The sequence below is a fragment of the Rhinolophus sinicus genome, chromosome 17 (assembly GCF_057876585.1).
Source record: "Rhinolophus sinicus isolate RSI-liver-muscle chromosome 17, RSI-T2T, whole genome shotgun sequence".
NCBI classification, from domain to species: Eukaryota; Metazoa; Chordata; class Mammalia; order Chiroptera; family Rhinolophidae; genus Rhinolophus; species Rhinolophus sinicus.
In genome coordinates, this window is record NC_142517.1 from 58,226,733 (window position 1) to 58,254,098 (window position 27,366).

The 27,366-nt window shown below is 44.3% G+C and overlaps 1 protein-coding gene across 8 annotated transcripts; it reads left to right on the plus strand.

The window, feature by feature from the left end:
• Positions 1-26,824, plus strand: PIGZ (phosphatidylinositol glycan anchor biosynthesis class Z (Gwada blood group)). 8 transcript variants are annotated; one of them, XM_074329963.2, is made up of 5 exons: positions 246-380; positions 1,729-1,841; positions 19,646-19,941; positions 20,849-21,064; positions 23,141-26,824. In XM_074329963.2, exons 4-5 carry the CDS (start codon positions 20,947-20,949, stop codon positions 24,694-24,696), a joined length of 1,674 nt encoding a protein of 557 aa, XP_074186064.2. In that variant the 5' UTR covers positions 246-380; positions 1,729-1,841; positions 19,646-19,941; positions 20,849-20,946; the 3' UTR covers positions 24,697-26,824. The 8 variants fall into 8 exon arrangements, with proteins under 8 accessions (XP_074186085.2, XP_074186090.2, XP_074186100.2 ...); XM_074329984.2 differs by lacking the exon at positions 1,729-1,841 and having other exon boundaries at positions 1-380; positions 19,646-19,945; positions 20,846-21,064; XM_074329989.2 differs by lacking the exon at positions 1,729-1,841 and having other exon boundaries at positions 1-380; positions 19,646-19,945.
• The last annotated feature ends 542 nt before the right edge of the window (positions 26,825-27,366 follow it).

Sequence of the window (27,366 nt, forward strand, 5' to 3'; positions counted from 1 at the left end):
GGAAATGAGCTGGAATGCGGCGAGGAGAGAGATCAGTCACCGCCCTGCGTACCACGGCCCCAGGCACATGCCGACCCTCCACAATCCCCCCACTGTGGACGCACCCCGCTACCAGACCGCGGGGGACGCATTTGCGCAACCCTGCCGGCTCGCTGGCGCACTTGTCTCCAGCCCTTTCCGCCAGACCCCCGCCCCGCCTGGCGCACTGCGGGGTTTGCGCAATTCCCTGGACCCAGAAGAGGGGCGGCCGCATTGAGGACACACCGCCTCCCGCTCTGGCCTTCTGGTCTGGGCGGCTCCCCTCTTCTCCCCTAGTGCAGGCTCTCTCGCCCAGCCGGACGCCGCCAGCGCCGCAAGTGCAGCCCAGAGGCAGCGCGCGGGTGAGTCAACCCGAGCGGCTCCGAAAGAGTTGATGGAGGTCAAGGCGGGAGGGGGGAAAGCAAGGGGACCGCTATTGTTTCCATGCCTATTTTCGCTAGCTGCGGAGAGACCAGCAGATAGGTGCTAGAGCCTGGGGGGCAGGCAGGAGAGCTGTAGACACCCACATTCTCGCTCGTTAACTTTCCCCAAACCGAGTCCGCGGACTCGCAGCCTGACATCCCAGGCTAGGGGAGACAGCAGGCTTACGTTGACCTTTTCTCACGAAAGGAGACAGTCGGTGTACTCTAGAGCGCTAGCTTTGGACCCAGACGGAGGCCTAGACTTGAATCCTCTCCTGCTACCAGCTAGCGTTCTTGGGTGGTTTCGTAACTTTACCGAGCCTCCCTTTCCCCATCTATAAAATGGGAATACAAAGCTACCTCCCAGGGTCCCTGTGAAGATGAAACCAAAATAACGCTGCAAAATGCTGAGCACGAAGCCTGTGAGACCAGATAGATCCGTGTTATTTTAGCGGAGAAGACTCTCCACTTCCAGCCTTGCGAGGAACACTTAAAGCCAGGCCTGCCCTCCCGCAGTATGAGAGAATGGCCTCCTTGCCCAGTAGGCGCATGAGGCCACAGACAAGGGCAAAAGCCCTATCGCCAAGGATGCTCCAGGCGACCCTGTGGACGAGCACCTACCCTGCTGGTTGGTGGCTGTCTGGGTCTTTGCTCTGCACGCACAGTATGGCAAACACGGTTGCAGCTTTCCTTAAGGAGGACATCCTTACTGTTCCTTCTTAAATGCCATTCTTGACCCCAGACATCTTCGCCTCAGGAAACTGGGAACCACTGTCAAAGTTATTAACACCTCGAAACTCCTCCTTACAGAGCAGAGTTCCCATTTTGCAGATGGTAACCGCGAGGTCATGAATGGTTAAATGACGTAGGTCAGTGAAATGGAGATACCTTGTTCTCTTCTACTTTCCCGTGTGTGTTAATGCTGTGTTGTATTCTCTGTTAATCAAAGGATAAACACGGGTCAGTTTGGGCAACCAGAAAAAGGAGGCCGCCAGGGTCAGACCTTCCAATGCTTCCAGGGTGGGGTGCCCTATAGGGTTTACTGCAGCCCCATAGTAGAGGTGAAAATAAAATGCGACACCAATTGGGAAAATGGACTCGGGGAGAGATTCTCATCCGCTGCCCCTGGGATGGACTCCAGAGTCTGAAACAAGATCTTGGCCTTGAGGGACGTGGTCCGTGCGCGTTTGGAGCGAGAGAAGAGCCTTTGGCTGCTGCGCGGGTACGCCCCCTCTCCCCCCCCCCCCGCACTTCCCCTCCAACACTCCCGCTCCTCCTCCCCCCGCAGTCTTTAAAACCCACTCCAAATGCCGGATCCCGAGAAGGAGCCGAACCTTGGGCCCGATGCTCTGTCCGATAAGCAACGAACCAGCAGCTTTGTCACGAAGTCTAAGTTTGAAGGTGAGGCATTCCTTGGAATGAGCCACCACGCGATGGCTGCCATTCTGGACCTTACACGTTCACAGCTGTGTCTCCAGAGCCCACACGGTGCTGCGCACACAGTGGGCGCGGGAGAAAGGGGAGGCCAAGAGCCGCCTGGTCCCTCTGACTCAGAGAGAAACACAAGTATCTCTGCTCACCGGTTGCAGGGCGGGGCGGCCTCCCGTCCTCTCGCCGCACTCAGGTGATTTCTTCCCCCGCCTCCCCCCGCGCCCGGCGAAGTGGTTTACTCTTTGCTGAACCCCTACCACCAAGATGGTCTTTCCCTGCTGCCTTCCCGCACATTCCCCGCACACGCGCGCGGGGTGCCCCTAAATTCCCGCTCCCCTAACCCACAGTAGAATCTCCGCGGCCCTGGGCGCTAACTATCCCTTTATTCTAAAACCTTTCCCTCCCCTGCCCTCCGGGAGACAGACCCCCAGCGGGCCGCCGCATAGCAGGATTTGGACCCCAGGTGGCAGCTCAGTGTGCTCATATGGCACAAATGAGCGAGTAAGTAAGCATCCTGATTAGGTTTAGGTGAGTAGTTGCCACGCCCTATGGTGTTGGCTCCGCCCCCCAGGGCTGGAAACCCGAGGCAGCCAAAAGAACCACTTCTACAGCCAGGCCTCAGCCTGAGGAGCCCCAGGATGAACAACAGGCCAGTCTCTTTCTGAAGAACACTCCCACTTGTTAAGTTCAATGCCCCGCTATATTGCCACCTCCTCCGGGGACCTCTGACTTTGTCCTTGACCCTGGCTCCTCTGTGGGCCCATCCAGGTGGACTCGAGAGGCTGAGAGGGATCCGAATGGATCCCAGACCTGGGGGACGTCAGCCAGACAGGGCACTATCAGAAGCAATCAGAAGGCGCCACCGATCTGTACACCACGAAGGGCAAAGCTTGGCACAGGGTCCTGCAGAAAATAGAGTTAAGGAGGGCTTCTTCGCGTCCCGGCAAGTGAAGCAAAATGGATAATGAAAGAAACCACTTGTTATATTTCCTTTTTTAAAAAAATCATTTCGTCTTCACAACTGACCTGAGGTAGGTACTATTATCCTCATTTTACAGATAAAGATATAAATTGGGGTTCAGAGAGATTAAGTGCTCCTTCGCCATGAGGAAGTGACAAAGCAAGGATTTGAAACCGGGTCTAGTTGATGCCAAAGCTGGTCTTAACCTCCATGATACAGGGATAGCCTGCAACAGAAGCAATGTGTGCAAAAACGCTGAGGTGAGAAACAACACAGAACAGAGGAAGGGCTACAAAAAATGTTTCTGGAGCATCAAGTTCCATTCACAAAGAGGGGAGAATGGAGGCTGGAGAGGACGGTAGGGATCGTGGAGAGTCTTATAAGTCACAGTGAGGAATATGGACTTGATCCTGAGCATGGTGAAGGGCTGACCCCCACCCAGAGATTTTACACAGAAGAGTAATGCACTGTCTCTGGTTGCAGTTAGGAGGGTGGTGGAGGGGAAGCAAAAAGGTGGGTTCAATCTACTCTAGATGGTGTTTCTCAATATCTTTCTCATTATGCACTCATAAAATGGCTCCTTTTGTATGACGTACTTGGGTAATAAAAGAGGAAGCTGTTTACAGCTAGAAGCAGGGGGGCTGCAGCCATCTGAAATCTCTGCACAGTTACCCCTAGGGCTGAGGAATCTCAGGCAACATGTACCCCGGTCACAGCAGACCTGTACACAGACCGTGACAGTGGAGGAGTCAAGAACAAGAGCTGGATTTAACGAATGATTATAAAGCAAAGTTAGTATCCCATAGTGAAGGAGCGAAGAAGGAACATGACCCCTGGGTTTCTGCACTGAATAATTCAACAAAGGGTAATTCCCTCACTGCTGCAGGGAACATGGGGTCAGGGCGGGTTCATGGGGAAATGATGAGTTCTGTTTGGCTGCCCTGTATTTGAAGGAGGTACAGAAGCCTGACAGGCAGTGAATCAGCACTCTGGGCTCAAATAGTCCAATTCCTACTTCCATCTACTTGGTAGTTCTGTTACCTTGGGCAAAAACCTTGATCTCTCTAAACCTGTAACCTTGATCGCTCTAAACCTGTTAATTCGTCTATAAGATAGGGATAATAATAATATTATAGGGCTGTTATAAGAATAAAATGAGAGTGCCTGGGTCATAGTAAGTATCTAATAATGGCAATAAGAAGCCCCACAAAGTGTGTAAGTGGTGAGAAGGAAGGAAGCTGAAGATGAGGAGTGTTTCAGGGGTGGAAAAAGGAAGAGGCGCCTAAGAACAAATGGTCAAAGAAGAAGGAAAGCCATGAGAGCGTGACATCGTGGAAGCCACATGCAGCAGCCACGCAGTTGATCCTCTTTCTCACTTTCTCCTTCCTCGCAGAACTTGATATTGTTAAGGTAGGCAGCCTCCTCTGGAGGGCTGTGTGCCTCCGAGGAGGCAGCCACCGCCCCAGCTCCAAACCAGGAGTTGATTCCTCACTGGTAATCAGATTTCTTTTGCAGTGATTGGTTTAGGAAGGTATATTTAATACCATTCATGAAAAGTCTGCTGGAGGACTTCTGGAAAAGATTTCTTCGATCTTAAAAAGAAATGCACATGCAGAGATTTCAAAGATGCCACCTTCACAAATAAACTTTCCTTGCCTAGATAGAAATAAATGATGCATAACGATCCAAAATGGCGGATAAACACTGTGCTTGCCTCAGCCCGTGAACACATCATAATTATAACTAAATTGTAGAAGATTCAACCTGGAGAACCATCTGAAGTCTAGCTGAACAGTTTTATAACTAAGGATATAAAGAAGAAACCGTGTCAAGATTGATGGGGGGGCGGGAGACGCAAAACGGGCTGTCCCCAAACCTCCAGGTGGCAGATGAAAATTGGGAGGGATATCTTGGCCACAGAGGTTCCCCACGGAAGAGCAGGGGACCCCATCCCACACCAGCGTCCCCAGCCTGGAATACTGGTGCCGGGAAGAGAAGCCCCCACATCTGGCTGTGAAAAACAGTGGGGATTCTGACCATCCTGGTGGGATGGAAGGCTGCAGGAAACCCAGACATCCTCTTAAAGGGCCCATACAGACTCCCTCACACTCACCCTGGGCTCTAGTGGAGGGACAGTGACTCAGGGGCCCTTGGAGACATGCAGAGGTAGTCTGAGGTGTGTGGTTTCGGGAAATGGGCTTGAAGATAGTCGCCATTTTACCCTGTGTGAAGTCCTCCTCCCGAGCAGCCGGCAGATGGGCGCCATCTTTCCTGTGTTCAGCCTACCCCGCACAAGCCGAGTATGAATCTGATTAGCCTGGTGAACTCTGCTCACTCCACCCTGGTGATGCACTGAGACCCTGCCAGACCCAACTCCATACCACATGAGGCTTTATCAGCCAATGAACCTTACGAAAGCCAGCAGGTGGCAGAGAGTTTTGTCGGAGTGTCCTGGCTTTTTGTGGAGCTACCCCAGACCCGGTACTGGTAGCAGCCAGCCTTGATTCAAACATGGCCTCTCCCACATGCCTCCAGGTATGACACAGGCAGAGATTAACCATGGATCACTTTGGAGCTCCTACCCAGGAACTCCCCAGGTGATCACAGGCAGTGGCTGACCTGGTTTTGCACCAGAGCCACTTCCGAAGGGCCACAGAACCAACATAAGGTACTTAGAGGTTGATTTCAGACCACAGCAGAACACTACCCAATAAGCCCTACAAGTGGCACACCTAAAGGGTGATCTCAACAGACACCAGAGCCCACAAATCCCACTCCATGGGGGTAAGCCCCCTGCACAGCAGCCCATAAGCTGTGGACATGGCCAAACCCTATAGCCAGTCAGCGTGAGGGTCAATACCACCCATTGACATGCGAAGAGCAATCAAGGCTCAACTATAACAGGAGGGCACACACAACCCACATGAGGCACACTCCTGGAGCACCCAGCACTGGTGACCAGGAAGACTGTGCCACTGGGCCCCACAGGACACCTACTATATAAGGCCACCTGGCTAGACTGGAAGACATAGCAGATCTACCTAATACATAGAAACAAACACAGAGAGGCAGCCAAAAGGAAGAAACAAAGAAAGAATAGGAGAAAACTCCAGAAAAATAACTAAATGAAATAAATGGAGGCAAGCAACCTACCACATACAGCATTCAAAACAATGGTTATAAGGCTGCTCAAGGAACTTAGTGGGTACTTCAACAAAGAGATAGCAAGCATAAAAGAGGACATAGAAACCATTAAAAAAGAACCAGTCAGAAGTGAAGAATACAATAACTGAAATGAAGAATGCACTAGAAGGAATCACCAACAGACTAGATGAAGCAGATTATCGAATCAGTGATTTGGAAGACAAGGTAGCAGAAAGTATTCAATCAGAACAGCAAATGGAAAAAAGAGTTAAAAAAAAAAATAGAGGGTAGTGTTAAGAGACCTCTGGGACAACATCAAGTGTAATAATATTCGCATCATAGGAGTACCAGAAGGAGAGAGAGAAAGCAAGGGATTGATAACCTATTTGAAGAAATAATGACTGAAAAATTTCCTAATCTGACAAAGGAAATAGGCATAAAAGCAAGTGCAGGAAGTGCAAAGAGTCCCAAACAAGATGAACCCAAACAAGCCCACACCAAGACACACAATTAAAATGCCAAAGGATAAAGACAAAGAGAGAATCCTAAAAGCAGCAAGAAAAAGGCAACTAGTCATTTATAAAGAAACTCCCATAAAATTGTCAGCTGATTTCTCAACAGAAACTTTGCAGGCCAGAAAGGATTGACACAAAATATTTAACATGATGAAAAGCAAGGACCTACAACCAAGACTTCTTTACCCAGCAAGATCATTTAAAATCGAAGAACAGATAAACAGCTTCCCAGAGAAGAAAAAGCTAAAGGAGTTCATCACCACCAAACCAATATTACAAGGAATGTTAGAGGGATTTCTTCAATACGAAATAAAAAAATAAAATAAAATAAAATAACATGAATAATAAAATGGCAATAACTACATATATATCAACAATTACTTTCAATGTAAATGGATTAAATGCTCCAATCAAAAACATAGGGTGGCTGAATGGATAAGAAAATAAAACCCTTACGTACACTGCCTACAAGAGACTCACTTCAGATTGTAAGACACACAAGACTGAAAGTAAAGGGATAGAAAAAGTTATTTCATGGAAATGGGAAAAAAAAAAAAAAAAAGCTGGGGTAGCAATACTTATACCAAACAAAACAGACTTTAAAACAAAGGCTATAATGAGACAAAGAAGGACCCAGTAATCCCACTTCTGTGTATTAATCTGAAGAAATGCTACTTCGAGAGGATTATGCGTCATATGTTCATTGCAGTATCCATATATGTTCAATGGCCAAGATGTGGAGGCAGCCTGGATATCTGTAGATGAATGAATAGATAAAGAAGAGGTCATACATATATACAACGGAATATTGCTCCTCCATGGAAGGGAATGGGTTCTTGCCATGTGCAGTAGCATATATGGACCTGGAGGGTATTGTGCCAAGTGGAGTATGTTAGACAGAGAAAGACAGATACAATATGATTTCACTTATATGTGGAATCTAAAGAACAAAATAAACAAACAAACAAAACAGGAACACACTCATACTATAAAGAACATTTTGATGGTTGCCAGATGGGAGGAGGGTAGAGGAGGTGGGTGAAAAATGGAAAGGGATTAAGAAGTAGAAACTGGTTGTTTCAAAGTAGTCATGGGGATATAGGGTATAGCACAAAGAATATACTCCATAACATTGTAATAACTATATATGGTGTCAGATGAGTACTAGATTTATGGGGTGCTGGGTGGGAGGGTTTTGGGGGCAGGGTGAAAAAGGTTAAGGGATTAAGAAGTACAAATTGGTAGTTACAGAACAGTCATGAAGATGTAAAGTATAGGGAATATAGTTGATAATATGGTAAAAAATATGTGTAGTGCCAGGTAATAGCTATGTATAGACTAGTCATGGTGATCCCTTCTTAAATTACACAAACGTCTAATCACTATGATGCACACCTAAAATTAATACAAAATAATATTGAATGTTAACTTTAACTGAAAAATTTTAAGAGGTGGGGAAAACTGAAGGAGAATAAGAGGTTCAAATTTCCAGGTAGAAAACAAATAAGTCATGGGGATGTAACGTACAGCAGGGGGAATATAGTCAACACTATTGTGATAACACAGTACAGTGTCAGATGGCTGCTGGACTTACCACAGTGATCACTTCATTGGATATATAAATGTTGAACAGCTATGCTGTACACCTGTAACTGATATAATGTATATTAGCTGTATTTTTAATAAAAACCTTTAAAAAATAAATAAAATTCAAAAGAGATACACATGCAAATCAAAATCACAGTGAGATACCACTTCACATCGCTAGGATGGCTAGAATAAAAAAACCCAGATCAACAAATGTTGGTCAAGATTTGGAGAATTCAGAATCCTCATACACTGCTAATAGGAATGTAAACAAAAAGTACAGCCACTTGGAAAACAGTCTGGTAGCACCTCAAATCATTAAACATAGAGTTACCATACAATCCAGCAATTCCATTCCTAGGTATATAGCAAGGGAAATGAAAACATTATATCCACACCAAACTTATGCACATTTGTTTATAGTACCGTTATTCATAATAGCCAAAAGGTAGAAACAACCCAAATGTTCAACAGATGAATGGATGCACAAAAATACCATCTCTTCATACAATGCAATAGTATTTGACCATAAAAAGAAATGAAGTACCGATACATGCTACAACATGGATGAACCTTGAAAACATGCTAAGTGAGAGAAGTCAACCACAAAAGACCACATACTATATGATTCTATTTATATGAAAGCCAGAATAGGGAAATCTATAGAAACAGAAAGTAGATTAGTGGTTGCTTAGGGCTGGGATGGTGGCAGGGAGGTGGCAGAGAGGTGGCCCCTCCGGAAGCTCAGCGGCAGCTTGTTGTCTTCAATCTAGTTGTGCAGGGTGCAGCTCACTGGCCCATGTGGAAATAGAACTGGCAACCCTATTCAGAGCTCACATTTTAACCAACTGAGCCATCCGGCTGTCCCAAAACTTTCATTCTTGATATTGTTTGTGAACAACTAAGTAATTACAAAGGAGTTTAATATAGGGAAGTAACTGCTTACAAAAACTTAGGAAGTGCTGGATGGTCAGGCTCCAGCTGGACCTCCAGGAATGACGCCTAGAACACGCACAGCTGACCCACTGTGCAGACCTACTATCTGCCCCTGTCAGAAGAGTGGGACTTGGGAGGCCACTATGGGAACTAGTGAGTCCAAAGACACAGTGCCATAGCCAGGGATCAGAAAGCCATAGCCAAACAACCACAGCTGCCTGTCCGCACCCACAAGGCTGGTGACGGAACATGGAACACTGCTTCAGAAAACTGACCCATCTCCCGGACCTTACTTGCCAGAAGAAAACAAAGCAGCAAAAGGACGGCCTTCACTTGATTTCCAGCTTCCAGATATTTCCCATCTACTGACCAACGTCTTTTTTTTTTCAGTTCTATTTTCATCTCAGATCTTCTATCTAGAGTCATTTTTCCTTCTGCGTGATATATATATATATATAAAATTTTCTGAGGGTCTTCTTGTGAAGATCTTTTAGTTTTGGTTTACCTGAAAATATCTTTGTTTTGCCCTCATTCTTGAAAATTTTTTTCTGAATGTAAAAGATATACTGGTAGTTATTTTCTTATCTGTCTATCTATCTATTTTAGTTCTTGTAGGAAGGAGGGGCAGCAAGTGTCTGGACCCTTTAACAGATTCAGAGGGTAACCAGATTGTGGGCGGGGGCTCTGGTCGTCAGTATGATGGGATGTGAGGTGAAGGTGGAAAAGCAGTGATTGTGGGATGGTGTTTAGATGGTGTGGCAGAGCTGATTGTTAACCGACTCTCAAGCTCTGGAAAGCTGGGGGGACAAGCGCAGGGGGACCGGTGCTCTTCTCAGAGTCTGCCCATGTGTCCACTGCTTGGCCAACCGGTAGTCATGTTCTTTCAGCATATGAATACTCTCATCCCTGTCAGCCTATTATAGCCTACAGCCACTTCTGACACAAAATGGCCAGTTCAGTACAGGAGATAGAAGTCAGCAGAATAATCCCAGACAAGAAAAAGCTAAAGGAGTTCACCACCACCAAACTAATATTACAAGAAATGTTAAAGGGATTTCTTTAAGAAGAAGAAAAAAAGATAAAAAATATGAACAATAATATAGCAATAACTGCATACCTATCAATAATTACTTTAAATGTAAATGGATTAAATGCTCCAATCGAGATATAGGGTGGCCGAATGGATAAGAAAACAAGGCCCTTACATATGCTGCCTGTAAAAGACCCACTTCAGATCAAAAGACACACAGAGACTGAAAGTAAAGGGATGGAAAAAGATATTTCATGCAAATGAAAACGAAAGAAAAAAAGCAATACTTATATCAGACAAAATAGACTTCAAAACAAAGGCTATAACAAGAGACAAAGAAGGACATTTCATATACAATAGCCAAGGTATGGAAGCAAGATGGATGATTGAATAAAGAAAATGTGGTACATATATACAATGGAATTTACTCGGCCATGAGAAAGAGTGAAATTTTGCCAGTTGTGACAACATGGACGGACCTGGAAGGTATTATACTGGGTAAAGTGAGTCAGATAGAGAAAGACAAATGCCATGTGATTTCACTTATATGTGGAATCTAAAAAAAAACCAAAACAAAATAAATGAACAATATAAACAGAAACAGGCTCATATATACGGAAAACAAACTGATGGTTGCCAGATGGGAGAGGGGCTTGGGGGGCCAGGTGAAAAAGTGAAGGAGTACAAATTGGCAGTTACAAATACATGGGGATGTAAAGTACGGCATAGGGAATATAGTCAATAATATTGTAATAAATACGTGTAGAGCCAGGTGGGTACTAGAGTTGTTGGGGGGATTGCTTCATAAGTTGTATAAATGTGAACTACTATACTATACACCTGAAACTAATACAATGTCAACTCTAATTAGAAAATATTTTTTAAAAAGAAGTCAGCAGAAAAATAATTTATACAAGGAATTAGATACTAAGACTTACTAGGTGCCCTGGAAGAATGGGCTGTAGTTTGGGCCTCAAGAAAAGACTCTGAACACCCAGAAGTAACTTGGTAGAGGAGCTACCATTTATGTGACAACCAGGCAACTGTAAAAGCCACCTTGGAACTCAGTTGAATTTAGTAACACAACCTGTTGCTGAGAATCAGGACGCCACCATAACCGGACTTGTATCTCAGTACCCACAAAGCTGCCACTGGATACTGGAAAGCTGCTGCAGGAAAACCCCAGGTCTCCATAATCTTGTTTACCAGGAGAAAATAATGAAAAGTGCAGAAGTATGGCCTGTTTCACATGTGCTTTCTAAATTGTTAAAACCTAATTTGTATAACCCAACTTCCAGGGAATCTACAAAATGTAGCTTTTTGTTTCCCAGCCCTTATAGTACAGGAAGCCACTCTAGAAGGAGATAGGAATTGTGGAAGGGATCCCTGTTGTCCAATGGCGTGCAATTGTAGGGGTCTGGATTGGCCGTTGGGTTTGACAATTAGAAAACCGAGGAGGCTCTTGAGAAGGCTCTCAGTGCAGAGGTGGTCAGAAAAGCCAGGCTGTATTAGGTAGAAGGGTAAACAAGACGTGAGGAGTGAATTCAGTGAATGTGGTTGGTTTGAGGGTTTCTGTGAATGGAAGAGCAGATAGAGGGCACATTCAATTTTGAGGAGGGTTTTGGTTGGTTGTTTTTCTAGGAATGATAGAGAGTCCAACATGTTTATGGATGGAAGGGAAGGTACCAACAGGAGAGAACGGAGGGAGTAAATGGATACATGAGAGATGGAGCGCTTGCAGCTGGTAGGAGGAGGTGTTCATGATGTGCGGAAAGATGTTCATGATATTTTGCTAAGTGACAAAAGCATATCACAAAGCAAATATTGTATGCTTCCTTTCCTGTTTCAAATATATATATATATATATATATATATATATATATATATATATATATATACTGAAAATACTCACTGAGTTGTCAGACAGCCCTCATAGAGACAAAATTCAATTCTACTGTTGTAAGGCTGCACCACTAAGATGGAGTAGCCCCAGCCAAAGGCACAGGCTTGGGCTGGGTTTGTAGTAACTAGAGGGCAGGATAAGAGTGGGAGAGGGTGGGGTGAAGGACAGGAGACCTATACTCTTGCAGGCCATATGGCCATAAGCTGACTTGCTCAATAAACCTGAAATCATGACCAACTCAGCCACCCTCCCATTTGCGGAGGAACAGTCTGTCAGCAGTTCTTCCAGAACCAGCTTCAAAGGCCTATGCATACGTAGCATCTCCCCATTCCATCCTGCCACATCTTGGAAAATTGCTGATGTGGGTGTAACAGTCTCCTCATGTTTCCTGTTTCCTCCAAAATCATGACCACAAAGATCCACTGACCAAGGCAGACTCTTAAGTACATAACTTCCTTGAAAATAACTTGACATGGCTTAAACTAATTTAGCTTTTCTCAACCCCCACCTTATTTCTCAAGATAGCTATTTCTTATGCCAACCATATATATGAATATATGTATATGAATAAACAGAACTTAGAGCCTATATGTTCCATAAAATACCAACAAAATCATATATCAAAATGTTAATGGTGTTTTTCTGAGTGATAGGAATTGAGTGTAATTTCTATACATTTTTTGCTTATTGTACTTCCTACTTTTTCCACAATGATCTTGTATTAGTTTTATAAATAGAAAAAAAAGCAATGAGGTTCTTAAAAAGCACACAATTGGAAGGTTGTCCTTGAATTATAAAATAAATAAATTCTGAAAATAACTAAAATGTTGGATAAAATAATATGTGAGCCGAACAAAAGCTAAGGAATACTCAGGCATGAAAGTAGGGGCCTAGAGAGGTATGTAAAGCTCTGAAACCAGGTTTGGACTCAAGAACCAGATGCATCTGAGCATTGGTTTTTGTATTGTCTCAGGACGAAGAGGACAGAGGATAAAACCTTGTGCCCACCCTGAAGTCTAACAGGAGACCCCTTCAAAGCTGAGACTCTGCAGGGCAACATTCTCAATGTAAAAGTCACCTAGAAATAAACTCATCCATCTGCGAGAAAACTGCCTTTTTTGGATCCTGATGCTGATCAAATTGGGTGGAGAGTCTCCCTTGAGAATTAGTGTACACAAGCCTGCTCTCATGTAGGTTTTCAACCTGAATTCACATGATTAGACACCACCTCCACAAAAGGGAAAAAAAGAACCTGGAGCCAATAATATGATCAAAAATAGTCCCAGACTTTTAATGCCCCCAGGCACCTGACAGAAACAAGTGTAAATCTTTTTCAGTGGAACTCAAAATTTGCTTTTATCCCTGTCCTCAAAGAATTCTCACAGGTAATGTTCCAAAGAAAATGAGAAGCCCCCAAATAAAATACTTCACTACAAATACAAATAAGCAAGCCACCTATGAGGGAGAACCAGCCAAAACAAGACATCAGATTCAGACCCCCAAAAACCTTTAGATGTTGGAATTATTAGATCTAGTGTATCAAATAAGTATGCTTAATGCAATATAATAAATAAAAGGGAGATTCACAAATATGACAAAAGAGCAAGCAGATGTGAAAGAAATCAACAATTCCTAGAAATAAAAAATATAAAATTGAAATTTAAAAGTCAATAGATAGATTTAACAGCTGATTAAATACAGCTGAAAGGATAATTAGGGACATGGATGATAGAACAGAAATCTTACTTGAAATATAGCCTAGAGAGACTAAGATATGGAAAATGGAAAATAAAAGTTAAAATGACATGGAAGATAGACCAAGAAAGTCTACTACACATTTAATCATAATTCCAGAGGGAAAGTAAATAAAGGAGAGGGAAGAGGCAATATTTGAAAAAATAATGGAGGATTACTTTCTATAAATGACAAAGGACCCTAATTCACAGAGTCATGAAGTCAAAAGAATTCCAGCTATGATAAAAAGAAATGCACACCCAGAATCATCATAGTTAAACCACAGAACATAGCATACTAGATATTAAAATATTAAATAGTATACTGCATTTTATAACAATGGAAATTGAGTATATAACTTACAAACTGTTAGAGAGAGAAAAATGAATCGGGGAAAAAACAGTCAATCCAGAAGAAGGCAAGAAAGAAATAAAAGATAGAAAAGGCATGAAAAAAAGAAAACAAAATAAAATGTAAAATATTTATAAATATATCAATAATTGCATTAAATTTAAATATTCAAAATAAAGCTGCATTTTAAAAACAAATAATGTCAGCCTGGGTAAATAAAATCCAGTTACTTGTTCAAGACACGTAAAAGTATAAATATACAGAAGGGTCGAAAGTAAAAGGGTGGAAAATGATGTACTAGGTAAATACTAAATAAAAGAAAGCTTGTATAGCTGTATTAATATCAGACAAATTTTTTCAGGGACAAATCATTATTAGAGATAAAAAGATAACTGCATAATGATAAAATACTCAATTTTCCAATAAGATATAACAATTCTAAACTTTTATAAAAACAATGGCACAGCTTCAAAAATGAGCTAGAATGACAAAATTACAAGGAAAATTAGCAAGTCCACTATCTCATGAGCTATTTCAACACACATTTCTGTAATTTGTAGAATAAGCAGTGGAACATTATTAAGGATATAAAAGATTTGAGCGACACAATTAATAAACTTCATCTAATCAACATATATATATAGTACTGTCCATTCAGTAGCATAGGATATATGGTGCTTTCAAGCATCTACTGAATATCTACAAAAATGGACCATTAAAAATTAAATGCTGGGGGTGAGGAGGAGGGATGAATAGAGCACAGGATTTTTAGGGCCGTGAAAATATTCTGTATGATACTATAATGGTGGATACGTGTCATTATACATTTGTCCAAACCTATAAAATGTACACCACCAAAAGTGAACCATAATGTAAACTATGAACTTTTGGGTGATAATAATGTGTCGATTTAGGGTCATCAGTTGTAACAAATGTCCTATAATGGGGAGGCTGTGCATATGTAGGGGCAGAGGGTAAAGAAAATAAAATGTAAAATATTTATAAATATGGGAAATCTCTTTATCTTCCTCTCAATTTTGCAATGAACCTAAAACTGCTATAAAAAAAATAAAGTCTTAATCAAAAAAAGTAAATGCTTTGACCATAAAGCATTAGTCAAAGAAGAAATTACAATGGAATTAGAAAATATTTAGGACCGAAGGTGATGAAAATATTACATAGCAAAACTTGTGGGATGAAACTAATGCAGTATTTAGAGAAAAATGTATATCCTTAAGTTCTTCTTATAGAAAACAGGCTCAAAAATTAATAAGCTCAAAAATTAAAAACTCAAAATTAATGAGTTAAGTGTCCATATCAAAGGTTTGAAATAAAACAGCAAAATAAACCTGTCGCGGCCCACGTGACCAGGAGGGCTCGGCCTGAGTGGGAAGGGTGAGGAGATTGAGAAAAGACATAGAGACAGGAAAGCTGGGATCGGGAGGTCCACTGTCCACGGATGGCAGAGCAGTGGCACAGTCTTTATTTCACACACAGTTTTTATACAGTCTTAGAATAGTTATCTATACAAACAAGTATTAGCAGAACAAGCAGGTATTATTAGAACATTTTGTTTTGTGTATTGGCCAGTTTGTATGTCTGTGACTGCGTTAGTGTCTTCTTGTACTTTCTGGGAAGATGCTGAGGCGAGGTTTCCCATGGGGATGACCTTGCAGCTGCAAGGCCCTTGTCAGCTCATAGCCCGCTCCCCACATAAACACATCAAAAAAGTAAAAGAAAGAACAAAATAAAGATTAGAAAAAAAATTAATTAAAAAGATGAAAAAAACCAGAAGTTGATTTTTCAAAAAAAGATTCATGGTGAAAGATTCTGGTGAAAATGCTCAAGAAACAAAAAGAAGGCACAAGTATCCAATATTAGGAATAGAAATGATTTAAGAATACAAGCCACAAATTGGAAAAGGATATTCATCATGCCAAAAATATAATGACTATATAAAGCATGCCTACACGTAGTAAAAAAAGATAGACACCCAATAAATATGGTCAAAAGGAATTCCACAGAGGAAGAAACAAAAATGTTCCACAAACATTTGAAAAGGTGTTCAACCTTATTAGTAATCAGGGAAATGCATGCTATAATAATACCCACAAGATTCACAAAATTAAAATGTCAGACAGTACTAAGTATAAATGAGCATACAAAGCAGTGGTCATTATATGCTAGCTAGCAAGGACAATTAGAAAACAGTTTGGCATTGTATGCATACCCAGGAATCCCATTTCTAAGTATATACTTCAGAGAAGTCTTGGATAAGAATGTCTGTAGCAGCAATTAGGAATAGAAAATAAAATTGTAAACACCTGGAGAAAACCTAGCAGATAAACAACAGTAAGAAGGATAAATAGGTTTTAGTATATTCATCCAATGGAATACTATAGCAATAAAAAGAAACTATGGCTACCACTGATAGAGTATTGAGTAAAAGAAGCAAGTCATTGATGAATTACATAAAGAATTATCCCTATACAAATTGCCAGTTACAAAAACAGTCACGGGGATGTAAAGTACAGCACTGGGAGTTTTGTAATAATGATGGAGGAATATTTTCCTGTGAGTCCCCAAATGATGTAGATGATGTTGGATCTGCCAGCAGTTTCTGGGTGTGGGCCGGGATCGTGTCTCGTGAGACCGAAGAATGGAAACATGGACACAGGAGAGGCAAAGAGTTTTTAAAAGAGGATAGTTTATTGAAAGCAAAGAATCAGAGCTCCCGAGAGGGAGGGGGTCCCAAATGGGGGTGGCCCCGTCACTGAGGCAAAAGCTCTTACTTTTATACCTTGCCTTGCCTGCTTGGGGAAGAGGAGCTATTTGAAGAAGGGAATTTGTTTGAAGAAGGGAACTGGCACCTTCTAATGAAATTCGTCTACCAGGTTTGTTCTGCTTGCCCATCCTAAAGGAATTAGCAAAGTAACCCACTCTTATCTATCAGATCAGCTCCGTTTGTCAGGCCAAAAGGAATTTTATGATTAACCTCAAGGCCTTGTTACATTATGTCCTGGAGTGAAGGAGTGATTTCAAAATCTGGAGTTTTAGGATATGGCTGTCTGTGTTTATTCCACCAGGCACCTCCCTGTCTACATAGGGACATGCTAACCCTTCTGTATCAATGGCTGTACAGTTATTGTAATAACTGTGCATGGTTGTCAGATGGGTACTAGACTTATCGAGCTGATGACTTTGTAAGTTTTATAAATGTCTTATCACTATGTTGTACACAATTAGAGAAATTTTTTTAAAATGAAAGAAAAAAAAAGAATTATCCCACTGATTTAAAATTCAAGCACAATTACAAACTGAATTACTTAAAGTGTGATGGTCAGGTTTATGGGTCAACTTGGCTAGGCAATCCCATTATTCAAACACAAATCTAAACGTTGCTGTGAAGGCATTTTGCAGATGCAATGGAAGTCCATGATCAGTTGACTTTAAGTAAAGCAGATTATTCTTAATGATCTGTGTGGATCTGATATAGTCAGTTGAAAAGTCTTCAGAGCAGAACCAAGACTTTCCTGAATAAAAGGCAGCTCCCCTCTGTGGACTGCAGCTTCTGCTTCTGCTCAAGTTGTAGCCTGCCCTTCTTGCTGGTCTGCCCTACAGATTTCAGATGTGCCTAGCCAGCCCCCACAAATATATAAGCCAATTTCTTGCAATAAATCTTAACATATATTCCTACTTGGTCTCTTTCTCTGGTTGAACCCTAACTGACAGATTTTGGTACTGTAAGTGGTTCTAGAGGAATAGAATCTTAAAGATGGGTTTTTCTGAAGAATTTCTGGGTTTTCTGGAATTGGTTCTCTAGTCTGATTAGATCTAAAGGCACTAATAACTCTATTTCAAGTGATAAAGAGGGCACTGGTTATTCATGGAGTGATGTGGCATTTGAGATATGAAAAACAGCACTGAATACTCCACGCAAGGTTTTGGCGACCATGTATATGATATTTGTGAACATTTTAGTCAAACTAAGGAGTATGATTGCTCCTAATTGTACTGGACAAAGTGGAAAAGAAAAAGATAAGCTCAGGGTTTCAAATTCCCAGCTCAGAATCCTTATAAAATGACCTGAAAGCTTCTGTGTCTGCCTTGAAAGAGACCCTTATCTCCTGTTGCCTGCAGGAATGAAATTGCTGAAAACGAAACCCAGAATCTCATCCTGTGAGTGGCTAAATTACAATGCAAGTTGAATTTCCAGTCTCAAAGGTTGTCTACTGTTAAAGTGATGGCATTGACTGGGAAGGAATGGGATCCTAAAAGTTGGAATGGGGACATGTCAGAAGACTGACAGAGCTAGGGACAGCGAGTCCCTAAATTCTGATGAGTCTTACCCTGTAGAAGCAGCCTTTCCACTCCCATCTGTGGGGATTAACGCTGCATTGCCTGAGGAAATGGTAATTGCTTCCCATGAGGCAATTGCCTTGAAGACAATGCTGATTCTCCTCAGGACCCACCTCCACACCCCCCTTTGCTTCTAGATTTGTAACTAGACTCCCAGCAGGTCCCTAAAGGTGAGCTACAAAGGGTAACCCACAAGGAGGTGTGCAGGATTTCCCCAATTTATACCAATAGAAATCCTGGGAATATGAGATTGGATTGTTAGAGTGGAGTGAGTGTGTAAGACCTGCCCACCAGCCCCAGGATGGTCCAGAGCCTGGCAGAAAAGAAAAAGGTCATGACCCACCTTTATCAGTACTTTTCCTAGTTCCCCTGATCTGGCCAGCTTGTCATGAGCCCAGTCCTAAACCAATTAGTGTGGCCAGTGGGATGGGAAAAGTTATTCGCCTTAAAACCATTCAGGGTTTATACCTGGGCTTGAGGATGGGACCAAATCTCAAGCCACCAACATAGCTGATGTCAACTGCCAAAAAAAAAAAAAAAAAAAAAAAAATGCCGGTCAGGCATTCTATCACCAAAAGGATTTGTTCAGGCAAAAAGAAAGGATTTCAATGTAGTACATGCAGACAATAGCCAGTCACGTTCCGAAGCATATATGCTGCTGTGTAAGTACCACACGCGAACCAACTATGCCACTTATGCCACCAGAAAGCTCCTCCCACAGGCCCTTCCAATTTCTGTGCAGGTTAAAGTCTCGGTCATAAATTTAACACTGCAGACTTGTGGGAGGGGGTGAGGGGTGCAGTTCTCAGTGAGAATTCTGAGTACTGTCGACATAAGAAACATCTAAACGTGCAGAGAATGTTTATAAGAGTTTATTTGAGCCAAACTGATGACATATGCCGGGAGCAAAATCTCAAATGCTGCAGAGAATAACAGTTTTACAGCTTCTTATATGCGTTTGCAGTTAAAGAGGGAACATAAGGAAAGATTACATGAAGGTGGGAAAAAGCAAAGTGGGGATTGGGTTAAAGGATGGTTAACAAGGTTATGTGCTCTCTTGAGGATAGTTACACCTCGGAGGGGTGTTACTTCTGGCATGTCAAAGGTGTGTTAACCTAGATGCACAAGAACAATGGACAGGGCTGTTTGAAAACCTTTCACTAAAGAAGTCATAGGCCTGGGACATGAGTCTCCACCATGACCTGCCCAGTTAGGAACTTATGAGTTATTACAGCACCCCTTTTTTGTCTACAGTATCAAGAGCGTCCTTGTCAACCTCTGCCAGATTTCCATCCTGTTGCCTCACTTCGTCTTGTCTCTTCTGTTATGACATGATATCACACCTGAAAACAACAGCTGTTTAAGGTCATGCTTTAAAACATCAAAGTCAGGAAACAGTCACCACAGGCATTTCTGGAGAAATGACAAACTCATTGTCAAACTTGTTTTTCTGTTCACCGGAGATGATATGTAGGTCCATTATACAATGGGCTTGGATTCTGCTGATCTTTGAGTTGAAGAAGTGAAAATCTCTATCAAGCAGAGTTAACGTAAGTACGTGTCAGCCCATTTGGGCTGGGTGGCTTCTAAACAACACAAATTTGTTTCCCACACTTCCGGAGGCTGGAAGTCCAAGATCAGGGCCCCAGCATGCTGAGGGCCCTCTCCTTTGTTCAGCGCCAGCGCCTTCTCGCTGTGTCCTCACATGGTGGAAGGGGAGAGGGGCACGCAAAAGCCTCTTTTACAAAAACACTATCCTATTCCTGGGGGCTCTACTCTCATGACCTAAGCACCTCCAAAAGGCCCAACCTCCTGATACCATCACATTAGGATTTCACCATATGAATGTGACGTGGGAGCGACAAACATTCAGACCCTAGCAGTAAGTTCCCATCATCTTTCAAAAAGTAGGTTCCAGGGTGTGTGAAATTTGGAGGGAGTGACAATGGAGTCCACTGTGTTCATTTTTGCAGAGAAATGGATGCAATCCATTGAGGTTCCCAAGTTTTCAGACGTGCAAGAGACGGGCTGCCATGCTTGGAGCTGTGAACAGGATTGGGACTATGAGACCCAGATTTGCAGGGCACCCTAATCCTACTTGCAAATGTCATATTTAGACACTTAGCAAAATGTCATACCGGCAAATATCATATTTAGCAAATGTCATATTTAGACACTTAGCAAATGTGATTAGCAAGTAACCAGGTTACTTAACAGAGTCTCTGTTTCCCCATCTGTAAAATAGAGATATCGAGACACACTGTCCCAGATTGTGGAAATGATTAAATGAGATATGCATGTAAATTTACTGATACTCAGGCACTTAGAAAATAATAGCTGTCATTATTATCATTTTAATGTACATAGATCAATTGTACATACATTTTTAGTTTGTTCAGATAATTGAACAGAATTGTAATTTATGTTATAATAACTAACAAATGTTATCCTCAGCAGGTGCAGATCTGTGGATCCAGAATAGTATCTGTAGCAGCTGAGAAGTCATTCTATTCTAGTCTCTTGGCCCAGTGTCTTGGCAGCAATTTGATCTGAAGATGGCATCCAGAGTGTTGTGGGGCAGCCTCGGCCTGTTCCGCCTGGTGTGGTGTCTCCTTCCACAGACAGGCTATGTGCACCCAGATGAGTTCTTCCAGTCACCCGAGGTCATGGCAGGTAAAGCACCCCATCTGTGGTTAAAGATAAGTGGCAGCAAAGTCTGGATTGGAGCTGATTAGATATTTAGTGAGGAGGTAGAAACATATCTGTGCAGGTGAGAAGTAAATCCATGAGCCTCTCTGGAATAAGAACGTGGGAGTGGGGACTTCATATCTTCTTCCTGAGTGGTGACATTGACCTTCTGGATGATACTAATGAAATGCTACCCTCTTTGATGTTTTCCTACTTGGACCAACAGTACAGGTTATTCGGAACAAAAGCTTCTCAGTGTTGTACTTCTCAGTGGGGAGATTTTAGAGTTGGGGAAACTTACACACGGTTGTGGTCTGAGGTAATGAAAATTTGCTTCTGTAGGTTCGTATAAGGGCTGAGGGAACCAGACCTGGAATGCTCACATGTTAGAACGTACCTACTAGGTGGTGTAGGACATATCATGAGGATGGTTGCCAGAGACCTTGAGGCTTTTCAGATGCTTTGGGCACATGGCTTCCTCCTCACAGTTCAAGATGGCTGCTTGAGTTCCAGCCATCAAGTCTAAAACCAAGTCTTCCAGCCACTGAAGAGACAGGCATGCCTGCTCTCTTCAAGGGCATATTTTGAAAGTCACATACCTTTTGCCTATTTCCATCCCTTTGGTCAGAATGTATCACATGACCACACCTAGCTTCAAAGGAAACTGAAAAATATAGTCTTAATACCTGACCAAACGCTCAGCTAAAGAGACTAAGGAAGAAAGAGGAAATGGATATTGGGGAGACATCCAGCTTTTTCTGGCGCAGGGCTCTACAGGTGTATCTGTTTTATAAGTTGTAAGGTCCAGTCTTCTTTTCCACACTTTATTTTTTTTTAACTCTGACCCAGTAAAAAGCAGCCAGATTGATCTGATCCTAGATTCTGTTCCCATTTCACCTTCTGACATAGAGCAAGAAAATGGCCAAAGGGCTAGAGGAATAAGTAGGAGAAGCAAAGAGCCCTAAACAACCAGCAAGGTTATCAAGCATGAGATGCTGTGGGCTTGGAGCTGAGATGCAGAAATTAAGAATTTGTTTCCCTCTCCCCCACCCTTCAGAGCTCTGGGATACTAGGGCACAGGGTCACAGACCAGCCCCAAGCAGCAAGTACTTTTTAATTACATAAGTACTGTTTGAATATATTCTTCCTATAAAAAATTTAAATATCATCGAGAGAACTAAAGTCACTTTTCACCACAGCCACAATTGCTGTGAAGGGGTTCCCTTCCCCCTTCTCGCACTGCCTATCCTGGATAACAATCATTATTACAGAGAAGGGTTTTTGACTCTGACTTCGGAAACTTTAAGCTCCAAGGAAAGAAATGGAGCCTCCCCCTGCTCCTCCCCTTACACCCTGTGCAAGGCACAATGTCACCCCATGTCCCAGGCGTGGTTCCTCCTGCCCCCTTCACAGGTAGGGCCTCGGAAGTCCCCTACATTCATTTCTATTGTTACATAAAAACTCATCACAAACCTAGCGGCTTAAAACTGTTAGTTCTGTAAATCAGAAGCTCAGCACAGGCTCTCTGCTCAGGGCATCACAAGGTGGAAATCAAGATAAGCGCTGGGCTGAGTTCTTGTCTGGGAGCTCTGGGGGGAAATCTACTTCCAAGTTCATTCTTATTGTTGGATGAATTTGGTTTATTGCAGCTGTGGAACTAAAGTCCTGTTTCCTTGCTGGCTCTCAGCCAGGAGCCACTCTCAGAGACCACCCACATACCTTGCCAATGGCCCCCTCCATCTTTAAGCCGGCAATGTGCATCAAATCCTTCTCACGGTTTGAATCTTTGATGTCCTCTTCTGCCACCAGCTGGAGAAAATTCTCTGCTTTTAAAGGGCTCACACAGTTACGTCAGGCCCACCTGGGTTATCTTCCTATGTTATGGTCAGCTGTCCCCTGCCACATAACCTAATCACAGGGGTAAAATCCATCATCACAGTCCCAGGGATTATGTGGGGCACGTACATTAGGGGGCTGGAAAATCTTGGGGGCGATCCTAGAATTTTGTCTACCGTATTCTCTGAGCTTGGAACTGGTTCACCTCTGTTTCTCTTTCTACAGAGGACATCTTGGGCGTGGAGGCTGCACGGCCCTGGGAGTTTCAGCCCAGCAGCTCCTGCCGCACAGTGGTCTTCCCACTGCTGACCTCTGGCTCTGCCTTCTGGCTGCTCAGGCTCTGGGAAGAGTGGGGGCCGTGGCCTGGCCTGGTGAGTGGCTATGTGCTGCTGGTGGGGCCCCGGCTCCTCCTTACTGCCCTGTCCTTTGCCCTGGATGTGGCCGTGTACCACCTGGCCCCACTCTGGGGGGCAGAGCGCTGGAACGCCTTGGTCCTGCTGTCTGGTTCCTACGTCACCTTGGTCTTCTACACAAGGACCTTCTCCAATGCCATCGAGGGACTGCTCTTCGCATGGCTTCTGGCACTGGTATCCCGCCGTGTAGCGTGGAGCCCCACACCCAAGAAGCCTGCTCCAGGCCCGTGGTGGCACGGCTGGCTTCTTGGGGGCATCGTGGCGGCTGGCTTCTTCAACCGGCCCACCTTTCTGGCCTTTGCTCTGGTCCCCCTCTTCCTCTGGGGCATTTGTGGAACCATAAATCCTGGCTTCAGGTCCTTGACCAAGGAAGCCCTGGGACTGCTCCCAGGGGCAACCCTCACTGCAGCAGTGTTTGTGGCCGTAGACAGCTGGTATTTCTCCGGTCCATCTAGATCCAGTACCCTTGTGCTCACACCTGCCAACTTCCTGCACTACAACCTGGATCCTCAGAACCTGGCGACACACGGCACACATTTGCGGCTCACTCACCTGGCAGTCAATGGCTTCCTGCTCTTCGGGATACTGCATGCCCAAGCCCTACGGGCTGCGTGGCAACAGCTGCAAGCCTGCCTCCAGGCCTTTGCACGAACGGGCTTCCTGAGGGTGCTGGACGCCCGGAGCCTGCTGTCCAGCCCCCGGCCACACCTTCTGCTCCTCTACTTCATGCCTCTGGCCCTGCTCTCTGCCTTTAGCCACCAGGAAGCTCGGTTCCTGATCCCCCTCGTGGTCCCCCTGGTCCTGCTATGTAGTCCACAGACACAACCTGTGCCCTGCAAGGGCACCCTGGTCCTCTTCAATGTCCTGGGTGCCGTCTTCTTCGGCTGCCTGCACCAGGGGGGGCTGGTGCCGGGCCTGCAGCTCCTGGAGCGTGTGGTTCACGCACCTGCGCCCCCGAGCATGCCCACCCGCTACATACTGCTGTTCACCCACACCTACATGCCCCCCCGCCACCTCCTACACCTGTCAGGCCCGCGGGCATACGTGGAGCTGGTGGACATGGCGGGCACTGAAGACCAGGTCCTGTGTCAAGCCCTGAACAATGTCACCAGACAACCAGCCTGCCAGGTGGCCACTCAGTCGTGGCTCTGCCGCCTTTTTGTGGTGACCCCTGGCACCACCCGATCTGCCCTGGAGAAATGCAGCTTCCCTCTCAGGAGTGAGACACTCGTGTTTCCCCACTTGACTCTGGAGGACCCACCAGCCCTGTCCTCCCTGCTGAGTGGGACCTGGAGGACCCATCTCAGCCTTCACATCCTGGAGCTGGGGGAGAAGCCTGACAATATGACAGAAAAGCCACTGCTGTAGGTGACGGCACCACTCCACATTCTATGGAGTAGGTAGCTGAGCTGGAACAAAGTCTTCATTCTCTTCCTTTTATTTCCCTTCTAGAATTCTCACCACTGACTCTCCTGCGCACAGCTTTTGGGCGCTCTACCCTCTGGGTAATCTGGCATCTTTTCCCCTCAAAGACCAAATATCTGACCAGTCACAGACCTGATGCCAAGGTCCCAAAAGAACCTGGTATAACCATAACCGATGGTGCCTAATGTCAGTTCCTGCCCTATACCTTCCAGCCACTGGGACGTTTTAAATATATGATAGTACCTGGTTGTGAAGAGACAACCGTCTGTTAATGACATTCCTGAATGACCTCCTCCAAACCTTCTAGATGCCTTACCTTTTGCTGTCATGACAACCCTTTGGCTTCCTAGATACCTAGGAGGAGGTAATGTGGTGATGTAGACAGAGTAGGCAGCTCAGATTCAGGGGACCTGAGTTCTAGTGCCTGGTCTGCCACCCACTGGCTGTGTGATCTTAAGAAAACCCCTTCCCCTCACCCAGCCTCAGTTTCCCAACCTGTACAATGGATCAGAGAATCTCTGAGGTGTCTGCTAGCTAACACTGTGTCATTCCTGGGTCTGCAGCACATGTCCCCTGGTTAGACAAACACATCTCTCCCAAAGCGCTTTAAGCAGCAGAGTGGGTGTGGTGGTGCATTTAATTGCACTTTGGTGACTACTAGTTCAGTATTCAGTTATTACCAAAACAAGTAGTTCTGGAATTTTTCTCCCCACTCCCTCCTACTCCTGTTCCTGAGAGAAGTGGTGGGACATTTGGCATCTCACTCTTTAAGGATTCTTATCCCAGATTGGGGACCCTAGATGTTTTCCCTCCTCAGCCTGTCCCAGTGGGAGTGGAAAGCACACGATGTTCAGTCCGTATCTGGCAGCACTTGCAGTCCACCTGGTGCTCCCAGAGGCTTTTCTTCTTACATGTGACCTCGAACCACTCGAAGGGCCTGTCTGAAACCTTTCTTCACAGGATAGAGAGCAAATCCCATGCCAAACCAACACCTGCTGCTTTGGTGGAAGGCATCACACCCCTGAGCATGTTGCTTCCCACAAGTGTACCCCCTACCCAGTCCACTGGGAACATGAGGAGCTGTGCCACTACACCTGTCCTCATTCTCCTTCCTCACAACTCTTACCATCTCATGGGATCAAGAGGTACCCAGGCCACAGAGATCAGTGAGCAGGAGCTCAGCACAGAGCAGGAGACCAAACTCGACAAACGGCCGAGACTGAGTCCTTTTCTAATCCTGCCTTCTGCTGGCTAAAGTCTTGGGTCATCTTAAAGCTACCCTCTTACAGGCGTACTGCTCTGTAACTGCTGCTAGGGTCGCAGGTCACAACGTCCTCAGGACGCCAACCCCAAGGAAGAGACAGCTGTTGGTGTGCTGGTCAGTGTTTAGCAGCCTGTTCTCTAGGGCAAAACAAAGCCCTAATTTGCAGCATTTGCCAATTTCCATGGTGTAAATACTCCCACATGGCTGATTCCAACTACTACCGTGTTTCCCCCAAAATAGGACCTGACCGGAAAATAAGCCCTAGCATGATTTTTCAGGATGACATCCCCTGAACATAAGCCCTAATGCATCTTTTGGAGCAAAACTTAATATAGGACCCGGCCTTATTTTCAGGGAAACACGGTAAAATGATGTTTCTGAACTTTGGGAGGTGCCAAGGATCTGCTCTCATAAGACAGTACAAGCTGGTTCTAGCACTGTCGGCCATTTCCCTGCTTTCAATGCTATTGACCCATTTGTGACAATTCGTCATTCTCATGGTTTATGTTTTTGCTGTGAACTTGTGATTTGACTTCCTACCCCTAGTGCTTAGCACCATCTCTGGCACAGAGCATTTATTTACTTTACAGCCAAAGATGGCATTTCTGCCCAGATTAAAAACCAAGTGCCACCTTGGAGACACCCAAGACTCTAGAGTCCCAAACTCCTTGGGGCTTCTTGGGACTTCCGCCTCTTCCCTTCCCCAGCTGGGTCCACAATCTCAGAATTCCCTGGAGAAACTCGGGGTGTAGCAGTCCATGTAGATTGTGGTGGTCTGAACTCTAATAAATTTGACTGCAAAATGTTGGTAGCTGTGTGGTATCTAAAGATGAGTCAGAATTGCTCTGCAGGACGATGGGGTGAGTTGCTTCCCTGCTTCACTTTCTGACAGATCTTAGAAAAGCTTGAATGGCATGATGGGAGACTGTTGCCACTGGGGGTGGTGGAAAGAATTTGGTCTGTTTCTTTAGTAATAGGGTAACTAGTGGGATGGCAAGTCACTGACTACAAACAAGGGAGGCTTTTCCAGTGAAGGGGGGCAAAGAGCAGTCATCTCTAGAACAGAAAGGACCCAGTTTTCTCTCTGCTCCAACTCCTTCTACAGAAATAGAGGGAACTTAACTTCTTACATACTTTTTCCACACACACACACACACACACAAAAAAAAAGAACAATGGCCCCTTTTCTTGCTTTCCTTACTAAATGGCCAGCCTAGAAATTTCATTTCTTCCTGCACTGCTTCCATTTTTGTCTCTTCTAGGAAAAGACCGAACAGTGACTGTGCTTGTTTATGTTGAGCTTAGGGGTTGGGCTGGGGACTGCTCATATCCTGCTGCTCTGATTTCCA